The 20,105-nt window shown below is 38.2% G+C and overlaps 1 protein-coding gene across 3 annotated transcripts in view; it reads left to right on the top strand.

Annotated features, from left to right (window-relative positions):
- The window catches only part of Xpd (general transcription and DNA repair factor IIH helicase subunit Xpd), a 475,287-nt gene that overhangs the window by 264,022 nt on the left and 191,160 nt on the right, over positions 1-20,105 (top strand). For all 3 annotated transcript variants that reach the window (XM_090399654.1, XM_090399651.1, XM_090399652.1), the window contains exon 14: positions 17,342-17,460. In XM_090399654.1, the coding sequence (XP_090255780.1) occupies positions 17,342-17,460 (119 nt within the window). The remainder of the gene's footprint in view (positions 1-17,341; positions 17,461-20,105) is intronic.

Raw genomic sequence — 20,105 nt, 5'->3', positions numbered from 1 at the left:
CTATCATCTAAGGCACTTTGTACCGTATCAATCCACCTATATCTTGGTCTTCCTCCTGGTCGTTTTGCTGCCAACCTGGCAGAGAACACTTGTTTTGCTAATCTTTCCTCGCCCATTCTGTTTAAGTGACCATACCACCTGAGATTAGCTCTGCTAACGCATTCCTGGATGCTGACAATGTCAAGTTCTTGCCTCATATCCTCGTTTTTAATATGATATTGCCATTGATGCCATCTGTTCAAAGCTCTAATCTTTCTCAGGACTCTCATATCTGTGGTCTCTAGTCATAAACTTTAATCATAAATCAAAAATCAAAAAGGCAGCTGGCACAGCCATAGTGTCAGTTTACAAACCACCAGAACGAATTTGGTGTATCCCAGCTCTTCCTGCTCACATCCAGTCACATCCATCAGTCTACATAGGAGACTGATGGATTTTAATAGTCAGCATCACTCCTGAGGCTATTGTAGAAATGATATCAATGGTGCTAGACTGATGGAATGGGCTGAAGGCCTTGGACTATCACAGGTTTTTGATGCAAAAGACTGGAACTTTTAAATCAGGTTGATGGAAGAAAGACTCAAACACCACACTCTCAGACAAGGCATTCCAATCGTTCACAACTCTGCATACAAAAAATCTGCTTCTCACTCGCTTGTTCATATCCTCTTGATAAAGCTTCCAGGGATGACCTCTGGTTCTCTCCTGATTTCCCGCTGTTTTTCTATAAAACCTCTTCAACATTGATCCTCTAACAACTCATTACTAAGATGAGAAGGTTGTATCTTCTCAACCTTTCCTCATATTCGATGATCAGAAACTCCCTTAGTCAGTCACCTCTGGACCTTTTCCAACATCTCTTCGTCCTTTTGAAAACTAGATGACAAAATCTGTGCACAGTAGTCCATGTGTGGCCTGATCAGACTCTTATGCAAAGGAACAAGAATCTCCTTACTTCTACAAGTCAGTGTCCATCGCATCATTGTGAGGACAACACAATTTGTTGTGTTGTCCTCACAATTTTGGCAACGTGTCCTCTAAATTTTAGATCCTTATCCACCATTACCCCAACATCTCTTATTTCCTTCACCTCCAACAATATATCCCGACTAAGCATAAATTCTATATCCCATCTTTGTTTCCCAAAATTTTAAATCTTAAATTTTGCAACATTGAACTGGCATCCCCATTTCCTTGCCCATTCACTCAATCTATTCAAGTCTTCTTGTAAGGTCACAACATCTGCTCTAACTGTCATACTCCGATCCAATGCACTAATGCACAGTATACTACTGTATATCCTTCTCCTCTGTCCAATCAAGCCATTACCTTATTGTAATAAGTAAGTAGATTACTAAAGCATGATCTCCCTTTAGCAGATCAATGCTGTTTATCAAAGATAATACCATTGTTGTCAACACAATTCTGGATCTTGGTTCTCACCAGTCTCTCCAACACTTTAACCACAACATTTGACACACACAGATAGGCCTATAATTTGATGCTTGAGCTCTATCATCTCCATTATGAAGTGACATAATCTTGCCTTTCTTCCAGGAAGGGCAAGATTATGGAACTCCTTTGGAGCCTGACCCATTGCAAGACTCATATTAATCAAATATGTCAAGGCAAATGCCAACTCCCAGGCACATTCCTTCAAAATATGTGGTGATATATTATAAAGTCCCATAGCCTTGTTAACATCAAGTTTGCTCAATTCCCCATATATCACTTGCTTACTTACAGTCAGTCTCTCCTCCTCATCATCATCATCAACTCCCCATGATGTCACATTCACAAGAATGAAAGACCTTTATGAACTGCTCATTAAGTATCTCAACTATATCCTCTGCAGCAATTGTTGTTATACCATTTTCTCCAATGAATGCCATCCTTTCATAATCATTCTTTTTTTTTGCTGGCTACATATCAAAAGAACTCCCTTGATTCTTTTTTGGCTTCATTAGCTAACTGCTGCGCATACTTCACTTTTGCTACCCTTACTAACCAAATTCACTTTCCATGCCTGTTCTTTGTAATCCTCATGGAATTGTACGCGTGAATAAGTTTATGTGTTCATCAGACATGTTGTAATAGATTTCACGGTATGATATGAACACAGATGGATAAGAAAATAACTATTTATTAACTGAGAAGCTAATATTTTGCTGGTATTATATCCGGCATCTTCAGAGCACACAACTTTGTAACAAACTTTGTGTTGTGTGCTCTGAAGATGCTGGATATAATGCCAGCGAAATATTAGCTTCTAAGTTAATGAATAGTTATTTTCTTATCCATCTGTGTTCATATCATACTGTGAAATCTATTACAAACTTCATGGAATTGATTATTACCACTCCTCTTATGCTGCTTCCATAATGCCTGTTTCCTTATCACATGCTTAATCTCTTCATTCATTTTTCACACCTATCTTATTTAACCTTCGGAATAGATTTAGACATTGCTTCTACTAGACCATTCTTCAATATCCTCCAAGCTACATTGATCTCCCAGCTAACTCCTCATTCCATGCTACATCTGCAAACTGTCTCCTGAGCTCCTCATAATCAATAGTCTTGTAGTTCCAAATATACCCTTTCATTTGGTATAGTACATATACCCTTTCCTCACAGAGGTCCTCACACTACTGGCAAACACCCAGGTAATCACTTCATGGTCACTCCCACCAACTGGAGGGTGATTTGACATCTCGTTTATAATTACATCCTTTGATAAAATGATCAAATCTATCATCATCATCAAATTCCTGACATTTCCCCTCAAGGAGTGTACAGGATATGATAGTACTACATGAAAAATTTACATCATTACTAACTTCCTATCTACAATTTTCCTCCAAATCAGTTACCTGTCAAGACTTCAATATTATCAGATCTTATATTTCTATCCTCTAAGGCACTTTTTACCATATCAATCCACCTCTATCTTGCTCTTCCTCTGGGTCGTTTTCCTGCCAACCTGGCAAAGAACACTTGTTTTGCTAAATCTTTCTTCGCCCATTCTGTTTAAGTGACCATACCACCTGAGATTAGCTTTGTTAACGCATTCCTGGATGCTGACAATGTCAAGTTCTTGCCTAATATCCTCATTTTTAATATGATATGCCATTGATGCCATCTGTTCACGCCTATAATCTTTCTCAGAACTCTCATATCTGTGGTCTCTAGTCTTTGGTCAAGTGTTTTACTTCTGACCCAGCTCTCAGATCCATAAGGTAAAATTGGTTTGAACACCATCTTGTATACTGCTAATTTAGTGTTTTGAATAATTTCTCTCTTATTCCATATAAATTTATTCACTTGACTTCCTATCATACAGGCTTTATTGATTCTTTTGTCTATTTCCATATTTAATTTACCATCTTCACTAAAAATCATGCCTAAGTAGCTGAAATGTTTTACTTGTTCTATAGGTTCTCCATTCACAATGCAGTTGATATTTTTAATGTTTCTGCCTATTTTCATTGTCTTGGTCTTTTTAATGCTGACCTTCATACCATATCTACTACAACAGTTATTCAATTTAGTCAGGGAATCTTGCAGACTTGTAGCAGATTTATTAAGAAGTATAATATCATCTGTATAAAGCAAAGAGGCTGGCATTAACATCTCCAATTTTGATATCAGGTTTAATACCACTTTCCTTCATAATGTGATCCATATAAATAATGAATAACAGAAAAGATAATGTACATCCTTGTCTCACACCAGATTTAACATTAAACCATCTTCATGTACTTCCTTGAATTCTAACTGCTGACTTACAACTCAAATGAAGACTAAGTACTGCTTGATATAACGCCCCATTGACACCATATAACTGTAGCATATTGAATAGCTTCTCTCTTGGCATCTTATCATATGCCTTTTCCAAATCGACAAAACTTAAATATAGATCTTTGTTATTTTCCTATAATTTTTCAACTGTATGTCGTAAAGTGAAAATCTGATCCTGGCAACCTCTATTTGGCCTGAATCCAGCTTGTTCCCCCCCCAAGCTTTTCTTCCACAATCCTTCTCAACTGTTTCTCAAGTATAAATGCATATATCTTACCAGGAACACTCAGTAATGAAATACCTCTGTAATTCTCACATTCAGGTTTATTTCCCATTTTTATATATCGGTACTATGAGAGCTCTACTCCAATCATCTGGAATTCATCCCTCCGTCCAGGTCATCTGAACTATGCAGTGCAGCCACTGTAAGACTTTTATACCTCCATACTTCAGCATTTTTGGTCGAATATCATCTACTCCAGCTGCATTTCCACATTTCAGACTTTTGATGGCTTTTTTCTACTATATGGATATGTATTCCTGATTGCATGCCTGGTCAGTGTTTTTTATCACTGTGTCTGTCATCACTGCTAGTTTCATTTAGCAATTTTTCAGAGTAATGACTCCATACTTCAAGGATATCTTTTTCTCCAGTTTTCATTTCACCTTTATCATTTCTAATTCCTTTATAGCACTCCTTCTTCCATTTCTGAGCTTCTTCAACAACCTCCAGAATATCTTGCCACCTCTTGATATTTATTTTCTATGTTCTTACCAAAGTCTTCCCATGACTTTTGTTTAGCTAGTTTTACACAGTGTTTAGCTTTCTTACATTTGTGTCTGTATTCTCTAAGAGCAAAAGCTGACTTATTTGCCAAGAACTTTTGATATGCTTTCTTCTTTTCCTTCATTGCCTCTTTAATTTCTTGTGTACACCATGGAGTTCTGATTTTTCTATCCTTGCAGACAACCTCACCACATGCCCCTCTGCCTGAATCAGTCAGTGTTTTCTTCAGAGCTTGCCACTGAATCTCCAAGGCTTGATTCCTGTTCTCAAACTCTTTCATTTTTTCTTGAATAATGTTTGTATATTCCAGTCTACAGTTCACATGTGAGAGCTGCTGAACTTTTATCCACTTTAACATGTTTGCTGCCACATTCCTCGGGCATAGTTTGTTACCACACGCCAAGCACTTTCACTTCTACAAGGTCAGTACTATTTGTCTCGTAGCTTGGTTAACAGACAGAATTTTGTTTCATATGCCAGCTACGAGTAATCTTGTATCATCCCCAACCTACGTCTTACATGTGCTGATGACTGTGTAACTTGAGTTCAGAGTCAGTGACGTTCAGCATTCAGTTCAGTAAGGTTTATTGCATCTAGTCTTACAATTATTTAAAATTATCTAAATAAAAACCTTCAATTACGCCATGGCCAGTAAAAGAAAGCTTACACTAAATGAGCAATGATGAACGGAATGAATTATTTGATTCCGATTCCGAAGATGATTATAATCTTACAGATGACTCTAACGATGACTCAGATAATGATATATTGTATATAAATATATGTTTATGTTGAAAAAACTTCAAAAATTGCATTAATAAATACATTTATGCAATAATACCTTTTATAATATAGTATATTTTTGCTGAAATTGTTTTCCTTCTACCAAACCCCCAGATGTGCTCTCCGCTTTATTTAAACTTCAAATTTGCATTAATAAATACATTTATGCAACAATACCTTTTATAATATAGTATATTTTTGCTGAAATTGTTTTCCTTCTACCAAGCCCCCAGATGTGCTCTCCGCTTTATTCACAAGCCAAGTGTCCAAGTTAATGTGCTTATACTATGGGTTAATTCGTGCTTAGCATAGGAGATCAGTAATCGACATACGAGTATATAAGTAGTTGGCTTGTGAACTACGAGTATACTCGTAGTTGGCAGCGAATCTGTTAAAACTTTCTTACATGTTCTTCTTTTCAATTTTATCCTGCTGAAGACTAAATGGTGATCACTTCCAATTTCAAACCCTCTCTACATCTAGTGTCTTGCACTAGAGAGAAAACATCACTATCAACAATAACATAGCCAATGAGACTTTTCTTATTTCTTGCCTCTTCTCTTCATGTGAATTTGTGCACATTTTTATGTTGGAACATGGTGTTTGTAATAACCAGTCCATGTCCTGACAGAAATCCAACAAGTGTTTGCCATTATTATTAGCTTTGCTCTTTTCTCCAAATTTTCCCAAAATATTTTTGTATGTCTCACAATCATTTCCTGCTCTGCTATTTAGATCCCCAACAAGGACCAACTTTTCCTTTTTCATTGTGTCAGTTGCTTTCTTTAAAGCCTCAATAGTACACAATGGGTACTATTTGCCCACATCACTCTACTTGAAATTGCCTGCCATTCAAGAAGATTAGCCTTGTATTTAGTGTTGAATACTATGACTACTCCTCCTTTTCCTTGATCCAAGACCCTCAAATCTTCGTGTCCTCTCTGTTACATACTGCCTGAGGTAGTTGTCCCTCGAAAACTCAAAAAACTCATTTTCTTTACTTCCAGTTGCTATCTCATCATCCGTGTCTACGTTGCTATAATTAAAATCTCCTATAATGGTCACTTTTTTCTTATTTGCTTGGCTAATTTGATTATACATTACATGGTCACCATCATCCACAATACTAGGTCTATATGAACATCCAATTAAGTATTTCATTCTATTCACCTCTATCTCACACCATACTGCCTTAAAACCACTGGCACTATTTCCCCTCTTGCATCGCTACCTTGTGTGGACATAACTCTTTCTCTATCATCGATAGCACCACTCCCCTCCCTTTCTACCATTATGAAACACATCATACCCTTCCATCTTTATTCCTGTCAGGATGTCATCCTCATCCAACCACATCTCTCTCTTGTTCCAACAATTCTTGGGTGAACAGACTCAATTAATTCAATCATATCATTTCCTTGTTTCTTACACTTCTAGCATTTATATTCAAACATAGCAGCTCATTCCTGGATCTATAGCAAGTTCCACTGATACCACTTCTCGCTTAACTGGAGCCATTTCTTTTTATCCTTATTCATCTTAGAACCTTCTTTAAATCTAACTGTTTTCCCTTGATCCCAGGTCATCCCTTCCCTTTTTTTGTCTACACACCATTCAAACGTCTTAGAGCATCAACCTTTCTCACACCGTGTTTCCTGTCCACTCTGAGCCTCCGTGTTTTCCTATTTGTCTTGCACACTTGTTCTCTCATTCTCTGTACTCAAGCTATTCACTTCATTCATAACCACTTCATTCATACTCTTCCACTCTTTCACATTGCTTCTTCCTTGATCAGATTCATTCCCTGCATTCATTACCTCTACCTTCCAGCAGCAGTTTCTCTAAATCACTCACAGCAAAACCATTCAAATGCAATCCATCACTTATATAGTTCAATTCATCCTTCAAACTTATTTCACACATTAATAAACTGCTCCTTTCCTCTCACACATTTCTGCTAACATATTTTTCACATTCTTTGCTCTCCACCTCATTTCATCACTGTCATAACAACACACTGACTACCTTTCCTATCACATTATTATCTTTTATCTGTCTCAACAACTTCCTGATATCCAGTCTGACATGTTCTTTCCAGTCAAGTCATTTGTCCCTATTACCACTACCAACTCTTTTGCTCTCTTACTTCTCAAATCCAACACCTCAATCACTCTATTTATTCTACTTCCAGGAAAACAAACCTTGTACATCCTCTCATCCATGATACTTCTAATAATTGAATCCCAATACAATACCACCATGGTTCTTTAGTTACCTCTTTCATGCCGATATTATTCATTTTCATTATTATCACTCTTCCATACATATATCAAATTCTCTTAAATTCACTCTGCATCCATTTCATCTCCTGCCTCATCTTAACTAATTTGACTTTCAAATCTTGCACCACATTTTTGCTCTCATTCACTCTCTCAGTTTTGTTGCCAGTCATACACCCTTGTTCACAATCAATGCCGCTCGCCACCTTATCTTTAATTTCACTTTGTTTTTAAACTTCTGCTGCATTCATATCACTTTCTTCTTTCTTACCATCGATTGTCAAGTTTATCAGATCTCTTGTTCACTTTTCGAAACTTTTTTGCCATTTTTTTCACTGCTCTTTTCCACTCGTTTTCTATCAGACGAGCACTCATCCTGCTTGTGGCATTCTTGCTACTAACACTTTTATTGAATTATACGTATTATTGGATGAATACATATAGCACACCTCACATTTCACAAAACAACTGAAATCAAAATTAATTTTCTGTATAGACAAAGCTGCTGGCATCTTTCCTTCGCCTGTTACTATACTAAGCTCTACGTTTAACAATTCCCCAAACAAACTTAAACAAACAAGCCCACACACTAAAAACAATGCAAATGCACAACTTTTACAGCAAGTCTTACTCATAAACACACTCATTTACAATTAATTATTTCAAAAATCTTATCTGAAATGGGAGCCTTCTTTACACATCGCTACGCCTTGTTGCAACACTAGAGACACCTCCTATAGAGATGTTGACTCGCACATATAGATGCTAAAGAAAATTTTCAGTATATGATTGATTGGAAAAGAACAATGCTCATCCCTGGAAGTTGTGTATGACTGTGATTAACTGTACAAAGTTTTATTTTATTTTTTTTACTTGGTCAGAAAATACATTATACTTCACAGGAAATTATATTTTTGCTTTAATCTTTTACACTAGTGTGGGCACCCATAAATTTGAACTCATGTGCTTGCATCAGTGCTTGCTGTTACTGATGAGATTTTAATAACTGGTAATTGACTTAAGGAATTTACACCGCATAAAACGGATATTAATTAAAGGAAACTTTAACGAATACCTTCAATATTTCGGCAACGTCATGTTGCCATTTTCAGGAACATTCAAATATGGTATGTGCATGCAGGCACTAACAAAAGCAAATGAGGAAGAAGGCAAAAAACTAATATTGTTCCTCAAGTCCTAACGGTGCCCCCCCCCTAGCAGGCTAATTGGGGTCTTGGCCATTGGGCTGAAGTTCTCATGATGTAAGTCTCCCAAATTTGGGGCAGTTTCATGCTCCCTAATTTGTCGAGGTTTGGAACATTTTTTAGAGCTGCTGATGATTCCATGAATAATCTTTCGTACTTGAACTTGCTGCAGTGTATTATTTTAGTTTTCTTCCAACGAATTCTATGGTGGGTATTTAAGCATGGTCTGCAAGCCCAAAGTGGCTATACTGGTGAAAGCAGATGTAGTCTTTGTGTTCTGAAATCCTGATATTTGCTCTCCTGTCTGTTTGGTCAAAGTAGGACATTTTACAGCTACAAGAGACCTGTATACACCAGGAAGTGGTTGGTCTTTGATAGAGCGGATAAGGGATGCCAACTTTTTATATGGTCTATAACAAGAAGTTAGGTCATTTTTTGAGGATATTGGTTATTTTCTCAGAGGTGTCCCAGATGTAGGGGATGGTGATAGATTTAGTGTAATCTTTATTGTAAAGGGGGGTGAGGGGAGGTTGTGGTTTAATGGTTTTAGTATTTTTTTGGGATTGTAGCCATTGGCCAAGAATGTGTTGAGGATTTGGTTTAGTTCAGTGGTTAGGGCATCGTCATCTGAGCCGATTAATTTTGCCTATTATATAGTGTTTTTATAACCCCATATTGTGGGGGGGGGGATATTGTTGGTGAATGTATCTGCCTGTATGGGTGGGATTTCTGTAAACAAAGAAAACCAAAGATCCATCAGGCTGGCGAGTGATTAGAGTGTCTAGGAAGGGGAGGGTGTTGCTTTCCTCTTTTTCCAAGGTGAACTGGACCCTGGGGTGTGGGTTGTTTAAGTGTGTTAGGAAGGAGTGGAGTGTATCTGAGCCATGTGGCCAAATAGTGGGTTTTTGTGGGGCAGAGTTTAAGGCTTTCTCTTCAAAGGTCACCATAAAGAAGTTTGCCAAGGGTGGGGGAAAGTGGTGAACCCCATGGATGTTCCCTCTATCTGTTTGTAGATTTTCCTCACCAAACGAAATAGCCTGAGTTCATTGTGAACTGGAATAGGGCCGAGATATCGGGCGGAAATTTGGCTTGGATGAGCTCTATGGTTTCCTTGAGTGGGACATTTGTGAATAGGGAGAAGACTTCAGAACTGACCATTATGTTAGTGTGTGTTGGAGTGAGAGGTTTTCTATACTGGCTTTGAAGTGGGCTGAGTTTTTAATGTGTGATGGAGTGTTGCCAGTATATAGTGTGTGAGCGCTTTGGCTAATTTATATATGGGGGAATCAATGTCATCCACTATGGGACGTAATGCACATTTTGTTTATGTATTTTTGGAAGTCTATGTAATCGGGGGGGTCTAGAGTTATAATGTTTTAGTTTGTAACTTCCACAGGCCAAGAAGTTACCTTCTTAAGGAGTTTGTGGAGAGCTCTAATCTGAGAGCTGGTAGGATTATATTCAGTAGGGAGGTAGGTAGTACAGTCTAATAATAAAGCATTAAGTTTACCTGTGTAGTCCTTTTGGTTGAGAACCACCGTGGCATTTCCCTTATCCGCTTTGGTGATTACTATTTTTTTGTTTTTCTTCATTTTAGGAGCTGCATATTCGTCTTTGGATAAGTTGGTTTTTGGAGATCTTGCTTTGGTGAGAACACCGGCTACATTTAGTCTGATGTTGTTGTTGGCAATATGGTTAGGAAGGTTGCGAATCCCGCGTTCTATTTGGATCATTATTTCCTCGGCGGGTATTCTTTTAGGAGCTAGGCGAAATTGTGGCCACGTGAAAGTGCGCCGTGAGTGCTTCAGGCTTCAAAACTACTGAAGAGAAGTTGACTACTGTGTTGAGTGGTTGTTGTGGTACTGAAGTAGAATTCTTTATCGAGTTATTGTATCTTTTTGAATTCTTTTGTTGCCGAAGCATATGAGACGTCATAAAGAATCGTCCAAAGGTCATGGCCAACCATATCTGAAAGCTCTTCCTCTAGCGCCCATATGGTTTTGTTTTCGTCGGCAAGGTGAACACGTGTCGCGGTAATTTGTTCTCATAGTAAGGCGAAGCTCGTGCGGTTATAAATACAGAGAGCTTTCTGTGAAGTAAAATGCTGCTTAAATTTAACATAACTTGGGTTTATCTTGTTATCCCGGCAGTGTTTTAGGAAGGTCAGACGATTTAGTTGTCTCGATATCTTCAACCTCATTTTGCTGTATTGCCTGGCCTTCCGTGCAATGGAATCTCTGTGGATGATCGTAATACTTGTAGCAAGGCTTATACATTGGTCATACGTAACTGATAATTGACTTAAGGAATCTACAACGCATGAAACGGATATTAATTAAAGGAAACTTTAATGAATACCTTCAATATTTCAGCAAAATTACGTTGCCATCTTCAGGAACATACAAATACGGTATGTGCATGCAGGCACTAACAAAAGCAAATGAGGAAGAAGGCAAGAAACTAATCTTGCAAGCTGGCAACACCACCATCACACACAAAAAACTCAGCTCACTCCAAAGCCAGTATAGAAAACCTCTCACTCCAACACACTGACATAATGGTCAGTTTTGACTTCTCCTTCCTATTCACAAATGTCCCACTCAAGGAAACCCTAGAGCTCATCCTAGCCAAATTTCCGCCTGATATCTTAGCTCTATTCCAGTTCACAATGAACTCAGGCTATTTTGTTTGGCAAGGAAAATTCTACAAACAGATAGAGGAGACATCCATGGGTTCACCACTTTCCCCACCCTTGGCCAACTTCTTTATGGTGACCTTTGAAGAGAAAACCTTAAACTCTTCCCCACAAAAATCCACTATTTGGCTTCGGTACGTGGATGATGTGTTTGCTATTTGGCCACATGTCTCAGATACACTCCACTCCTTCCTAACACTTAGACAACCAACACTCCAGGGTCCAGTTCACCTTGGAAAAAGAGGAAAACAACACCCTCCCCTTCCTAGACACTCTAATCACTCGCCAGCCTGATGGATCTTTGGTTTTCTCTGTTTATAGAAAACTCACCCATACAGGCAGATACATTCACCAACAATCCCCCCCCCCCTTGCAACAATATTTGGTTATAAAAACACTATATAACAGGACAAAATTAATCTGCTCAGATGACGATGCACTAACCACTGTAATAAACCACATCCTCAACACTTTCTTAGCCAGTGGATAAAAAGCTGGCATTCCTTATCCATTCTATCAAAGACCAACTACTTCCCCTAGACCTACCTGGTGTATACCAGGTTCTTTGCAGCTCTGAATTGTCCTACTTTGGCCAAACAGGCAGGAGAGCGAATATCAGGATTTCAAAACACAAAGACTACATCTGGTTTCACCAGTACAGCCACTTTGGGCTTGCAGACCATGCTTAAATACCCGCCATATAATTTGTTGGAAGAAAACTAAAATAATACACCGCAGCAAGTTCAAGTATGAAAGATTATTCATGGAATCATCAGCAGCTCTAAAAAACGTTCCAAACCTCAACAAATTTGGGTGCATGAGATTGCCCCAAATTTGGGAGACTTACATCATGAGAACTTCAGCCCAACGGCCAAGACAACCCATTTAGCCCGCTAGGAGGCACCATTAAGACTTTATTAACAATATTAGTTTCTTGCCTTCTTCCTCATTTGTTTTTTTAGTTCTTGCTTGCACATACCATATTTGTATGTTCCTGAAGATGGCAACATGACATTGCTGAAATATTGAAGGTATTCATTGAAGTTTCCTTTAATATCCGTTTTATGCATTGTAAATTCCGTAAGTCAATTACCAGTTATGTATGACCAATGTATAAGCTTTGCTATGAGATTTTAATAAAGGTCGAAAATCTAAACTAGGTGGTGATCATTCCCATAATGTATGGCCATATACATGTCTGAAAGGAGTGATATACTGTGTATTGTGAGATACTGAAGTGATGTTATATACAAGTATCCAATTTTGTTAATATGAGAATATGAGAAATGAGAATATAATAAGAAGTGAAATGTGAATATGGTAAAGAATTGAAATGAGAATATAATTTCCTGTCAAGTATAATTTACTTTCTATCTAAGAGAAAATGAAAACACTTGCTGCAGCTATTTCTTATATAGATGATTTTAATATGTTGATACACCATTTTGTTAGTTGCATATGGAAACAATGACATCCATATTGATTTAACTCAAACTATCAATGTGAATCTAGCTTCCACTGATAAGACTTCAGTATAGGTCAGAACTGGTCTGGTAGTAGCTCTTCCTGTAATCCATAGCAACACACACTCCCGAAGGGAGACTTGTCATGCCTTATTGGATGGATGTTGAACAATTTAATGTGAAGTAAGCAGCCCTGTGTACAAGTAGCCTATGTTGCAAAGATAATTGACATAATTCATAATTGTGTTTAATTAAAGCATGAGCAAAACAAGAATATAATATCTTGTCAAGTATAATTTACTAATGTGATTAGCCAAGATGCGATGGCTAGTTTTTGGTTTGATGAGCAGTAAATGATGCTTTGTCTTGATAGTAATATTGCTGAATGCTGTTCGTTGGTAATTTCATGAAATGCTACTCACACTTTTTATGGATTAATTAGTGTGAACACTGACACAATCAGTAAAACCAAAGCATTACACACTGAAGTACCTTGAAGGGTGCAGTCTTGTTGTCAAAATTATTCTTGTTGAGAGGCTTATACGCTGGTTAAACATGATAACTAATATTTAAGGAATTGACAGCGTATACTAGAAATATAGATTAAATAAACTTTAATTTATACTTTCCGATATTTCGCCGAACGTCACGTTGCCATCTTCTTGGGAACTTACTACTAAGACACGTGCACACAAGTACTAATAACAGCAAATGAGACCAAAGCTAGGAAGCTAGCGTTTTCCTAAAGTCCTGATGGTGTCCCCTGGCGGGCTATATTGGTAGTTCTTGGCCTTTGGGTTGAAGTTCTTCTGATAAACGTTTCCCAAATTTGGGGCAGTCTCATGCATCCAAATTTGTTGAGGTTTGGCATGTTCCTAAGGGCCGAGGCTGATTCCATGAATAGTCTTTCATACTTGAACTTGCTGCGGTGTATTACTGTGGCTTTCTTCCATCTTATTCTGTGGCGAGTATCCAGAGCGTGGTCTGCAAGCCCAGAGTGGCTGTACTGGTGAAATCGGATGTGTTTCCTTGTGTTCTGAGATTCTGATATTTGCTGTCCCGCCTGTTTGGCCAAAGTAGGACAGTTTACAGCTGCAAGGGACCTGGTATACACCAGGTAGGTCTAGGGGAAGTGGTTGGTCTTTGGTGGAGCGGATAAGGGATGCCAGTTTTCTATGTGGTCTGTAACAAGTGGTCAAGTCATGTTTTTTTAAGATTTTATTGATTTTTTCCGAGATGCCTCGGATGTGGGGAATGGTGATGGATTTAGAGTAATCTTTATTGTGAAGGGGAGGGGGTGTGGGTTGTGGATAACTGGGTTAAGTATTTTTTGGAGGGGGTAGCCGTTGGCTGAGAAAGTGTCACGGATGTGATTTAGTTCAGTGGTTAGGGCTTGATCATTAGAACAGATTATTTTTGCCCTGTTGAATAATGTTTTAATAACTCCATATTGTTGTGAGGGGGGGGGGGGTAGGATTGTTGGTGAATGTATCTGCCTGTATGGGTGGGTTTTCTATAAACTGAGAAAACCAAGGTTCCATCAGGTTGGTGGGTGACTAGTGTGTCTAGGAAGGGGAGGTTATTGTTTTCCTCTTTTTCCAGAGTGAATTTGATTCTAGGGTGTTGGATGTTTAAGTGTGTTAGGAAGGAGAGGAGTGAATCCGGGCCATGTGACCAAATAGCGAAGACATCATCAACGTAGCGAAGCCATATGGTAGGTTTTTGTGGGGCTGAGTTTAAGGCTTTCTCTTCAAACGTCTCCATGAAGAAGTTGGCCAAGGGTGGGGAAAGTGGTGAACCCATGGCTGTCCCCTCTATCTGTTTGTAGAATTTTTCCTGACTTTCGTCAACCTTTGTTAACCTTTCGTCAGCTACCTTAAAGCCAGAAGCACTCCACGCTCTGTCACGTGGTCACAACTTCGGCATTGCTCCTAAGAAATTACCGGCCTAGGAATTAATGATCCAAATTGAACGCGGGATTCGCCAACTTCCAAACCACATCGCCAACGATATTAGATTGGATGTAGCCTGTGTTCTCAATAAAGCAAAACCTCCAAAATCCAACATATCCATTAGTGAATACAAGGCACTACAAGAATTGAAGAGAAACAAAAAAATAGTGATCACCAAAGCTGATAAGGGGAACGCCACTGTGGTACTCAATCTTAAAGACTACACAGGTAAGCTCAAGGCTTTATTATTAGATCGTTCCACTTACCTCCCCATTGATTACAATCCCACCAACTCACAAATTAGAAAACTCCATAGGCTCCTTAAGAAGGTCACTTCTTGGCCTGTGGAGATTACCAACAGACTAAAACCCTATAACTCTAGACCCCCCCCCTGCATATATGGGCTACCAAAAATACACAAAGAAAATGTGCCATTACGTCCCATAGTGGATGGCATTGATTCCCCCACTTACAAACTAGCCAAGCATTTAGCCAAAGCGCTCTCACACTATACTGGCAATACACCATCACACATAAAAAACTCAGCCCACTTCAAAGCCAGTATAGAAAACCTTACACTCCAACATAATGACATAATGGTCAGTTTTGATGTCTCCTCCCTATTCACGAATGTCCCCCTCAAAGAAACCTTAGAGCTAATCCAAGCTAAATTTCCTCCCGATATCTCAGCCCTATTTCAGTTTACAATGAACTCAGGCTATTTCGTTTGGCAGGAAAAATTCTACAAACAGATAGAGGGGACAGCCATGGGTTCACCACTTTCCCCACCCTTGGCCAACTTCTTCATGGAGACGTTTGAAGAGAAAGCCTTAAACTCAGCCCCACAAAAACCTACCATATGGCTTCGCTACGTTGATGATGTCTTCGCTATTTGGCCACATGGCCCGGATTCACTCCTCTCCTTCCTAACACACTTAAACATCCAACACCCTAGAATCAAATTCACTCTGGAAAAAGAGGAAAACAATAACCTCCCCTTCCTAGACACACTAGTCACCCGCCAACCTGATGGAACCTTGGTTTTCTCAGTTTATAGAAAACCCACCCATACAGGCAGATACATTCACCAACAATCCTACCCCCCCCCCTCACAACAATATGGAGTTATTAAAACATTATTCAACAGGGCAAAAATAATCTGTTCTAATGATCAAGCCCTAACCACTGAACTAAATCACATCCGTGACACTTTCTCAGCCAACGGCTACCCCCTCCAAAAAATACTTAACCCAGTTATCCACAACCCACCACTCCCTCCCCTTCACAAAAAAGATTACTCTAAATCCATCACTATTCCCTACATCAGAGGCACCTCGGAAAAAATCAATAAAATCTTAAAAAAACATGACCTGACCACATGTTACAGACCACATAGAAAACTGGCATCCCTTATCCGCTCCACCAAAGACCAACCACTTCCCCTAGACCTACCTGGTGTATACCAGGTCCCTTGCAGCTGTAAACTATCCTACTTTGGCCAAACAGGCAGGACAGCAAATATCAGAATCTCAGAACACAAGGATTACATCCAATTTCACCAGTACAGCCACTCTGGGCTTGCAGACCACGCTCTGGATACTCGCCACAGAATAAGATGGAAGAAAGCCACAGTAATACACCGCAGCAAGTTCAAGTATGAAAGACTATTCATGGAATCAGCCTCGGCCCTTAGGAACATGCCAAACCTCAACAAATTTGGATGCATGAGACTGCCCCAAATTTGGGAAACGTTTATCAGAAGAACTTCAGCCCAAAGGCCAAGAACTACCAATATAGCCTGCCAGGGGGCACCATCAGGACTTTAGGAAAACGCTAGCTTCCTAGCTTTGGTCTCATTTGCTGTTATTAGTACTTGTGTGCACGTGTCTTAGTAGTAAGTTCCCAAGAAGATGGCAACGTGACGTTCGCCGAAATATCGGAAAGTATAAATTAAAGTTTATTTAATCTATATTTCTAGTATACGCTGTCAATTCCTTAAATATTAGTTATCATGTTGTCAAAATATTTCATACCTTGGACAGTTATAGAAATCGACTGAGCAAAGCATTGGAGCTTTTTAGTTGATACAAGTGATATAGGCTGCATGTATTTCATCATTCACCTTTCTGCATCCTTGGTATAACTTTTAATTTGCAGTTACATTACATGGCATTTCAGTGATTTCTTTCTGTATTTCTACTTGAAAAAGTTTAGTGAAATTTGACCAGAACCAGTTAAGTAAAACCATGTATTGTGGTAAGATTCTTAGTGTCTGTTCTCTCAGTATTTACAATATAAACTGTTGATACACATTTGTCTTTACTGATTTTTATTTTAACTGTTAATTTTATTTTTTTTAAAAAAAAAACTTTTATAGGTTCTGTTCAGAACGTCTTCAGTCATTGATCAAAACTCTTGAAATATCAGATATTACAGATTTTTCTGCCATTATTCTTCTTTGCAACTTTGCCACACTAGTTAGTACATACATGAAAGGTAATATTATGTACCTTCATATTAAATCTTTAATTTATGTTTTTTTCACCCATTTATATTATATGCTCAGACAAGTATAAAACTTAATTGAGATAATCATAAAAAAAGTCATTTGCAATTAGGGATGCACTGAATATTCAGTTTTGTTTCAGCTGATTCAGTGTGTTTTTTTCAAATATTCAGCTGCAGTTGAATCAGTTGAAAGATTTGATATTTGTCCAGGCAAAGCAGAAAAATTCCTCTTATACGTGTAATAACAAACACAATGAATTAAGAATCTTCCCCTTATATTTGTGGCTCGATACAATAGGCACTTTCTGTGTTGTTTTTATTTTAGTGTATATTTTGCTGTCTTAAAAGTTATTTATGTTATGGAGTTTAAAAATTTGTCTTAAAATATTCAGAAATAGTACAGTTTTGGCCATGAAAAATAGCCGAACCAATATTCGGAAGTTTCATGAATTATGTGAAGATTCAAAATTTGCAATTGCAAAATATACAAACAATTAAATATCTGGGCGATACAGGAAAAAGGAAATATACGTAGGTGGTCTGAAAAGTTCTCGGCCTAACAATGAAAAAACGAATTTATAATTTCAAAATTATTTTTACTTTTCAACATAATCTCCCTTAAGACTAATACATTTATTCCTGTGATGCTCCTGCGCCATTATCCCGTCCCTGTAGTGGTTCTCAGTAAGACTGCAAAATACCCCTCTACAGCTGCAATCACCTCTTGATTCAAAGAAAAACGCTGACCAGCAAGGAAGTTTTTAGTTTTGGGAAGAGATAGAAGTCAGAGAGAGCCAAATCTAGGGAATAGGCTAGATGTGCCAACAATTCATAGTGCAGATCTCTTAATTTTCCCATTGCTAAAACACCTTTGTGGGCAGGTGCACTATCCTGATTAAAGATGATTTTTTTTCTTCTGCAAACCAGGTCTTTTCTCATGAATTTTTTTATCTAGTCTGGTTAAAAGATCAGAATAATATTCCCCAGTTATTGTTTTACTCTTTTCAAGATAATTAATAAACACAATCCTTTAGCATCCCAAAACATCTATGCCGTAACCTTGTCTTTGGCACTGAACAACTGGCTTCTGTCCACTGTTTTGATTGCCGTTTGGATTCTGGTGTGTACTGGTGAATCCAAGTCTCATCCATAGTAATAAATTGATGCACAAAACCAGTTTTATTCTTCTTATTAAAACACTCCAAGCATGGTTCAGAGATTTTCATGCGAGTATGTTTATGATCAGCGTGGCACCTGTCTAGCGGAAAGTTTTTTCATTTGCAATTCTTCTTGCAAAATATATCCTACATGTTCTTTTGATATGCCTATAGTCTCAGCAATTTCATGCACTTCGATTCGCTAGTCATCCAATATCATATCGTGCACTGATAAATGATTTCTGTTGTTGTTGTTACACTGTTTGGACGTCCTTCACGTGTATCATCTTCAAGGCTCGTATGGCTGCATTTAAACTTGGCACCACATTTATTAATTGTTGAAAACAAAGGAGAAGAGTGCCCATAAACTTTTATAAATTTCAAATGAATTTCTTTTGGCAATAAACCTTCGTTTACAAAGAATTTTATAAACACATGATACTAAATTTTATACATTTCAAGGGATACAGACAACAGTTTGGCTTTCCACAGCTGTATAAAAAACTACTTCATAGAATGACTTGCAATTTCACATGGATGCTTATGACAGATGTACCAACTTAGAAGAAAAAAAATCTTGTCGATAGTGTTGCCATTTATGGTCGAGGCTGAGAACTTTTCAACCACCCCACGTATAAGTGTGTGTGTGTTTAAAATTGAATGACTAGAAACCGAGAAAAATGAAAACAAAGTTTATAATAAATTTAGTTTAATCCTTTATCCAAGTGCGAGCAAACAAAGTTTGCACCTGAAAGTATCTTCAGGACTGAGGTAAGGTAGTACAACACCGGGCAGCTCATAGCAAAGGTGGACCAAGCTAACATCACTCCTATCTCAGTATCTCCCATAATGCAAAACACATCTCCTTGCGGATATGTATAATGTTATGCATAACATTAAAGGAAGGGCCACTACCCAGACTAGTTTCGACCTTTATTGAGGTCTCTTCAATGGGAGCCAGGTTATTATAGTCTAACTAAGTGAAAAATAAACTTTCACCATCTTTCTCTAAATCCAGAGTAATTTAATAAAAAAGGTGGCACACCTTTTGGAAACTCCTGTAGGTAGAGACGACCTTGCTATTGCTTCTGCCTGGTATCTCCACATCTGGGCCTGGCTCCCACTGAAGAGACTTCAATAAAGGTCGAAACCAGTCTGGGTAGTGGCCCTTCCCTTAATGCATAACATTATACATATCTGCAAGGAGATGTGTTTTGCATTATGGGAGATACTGAGATAGGAGTGATGTTAGCTTGGTCCACCTTTGCTACGAGTTGCCTGGTGTTGTACTACCTTACCCCAGGCCTGAAGATACTTTCAGGCGCAAACTTTGTTTGCTCACACTCGGATAAAGGATTAAACTAAATTTAATATAGTCTAACCAAGTGAAAAATAAACTTTCAAAAACAAAGTTTATTAGCACAACTCAGGATAGTTCAAGTTTCAGGATACCATCTATAAACATAATTATGGCCT

This window comes from Typopeltis vanoorti, chromosome 10, assembly GCF_054136105.1.
Source record: "Typopeltis vanoorti isolate ZY-2024b chromosome 10, IOZ_Tvanoo_1.0, whole genome shotgun sequence".
Lineage (NCBI taxonomy): Eukaryota > Metazoa > Arthropoda > Arachnida > Uropygi > Thelyphonidae > Typopeltis > Typopeltis vanoorti.
Note: the sequence above shows the minus strand (reverse complement) of the source record. Positions and strands in the feature narration are given on the sequence as shown.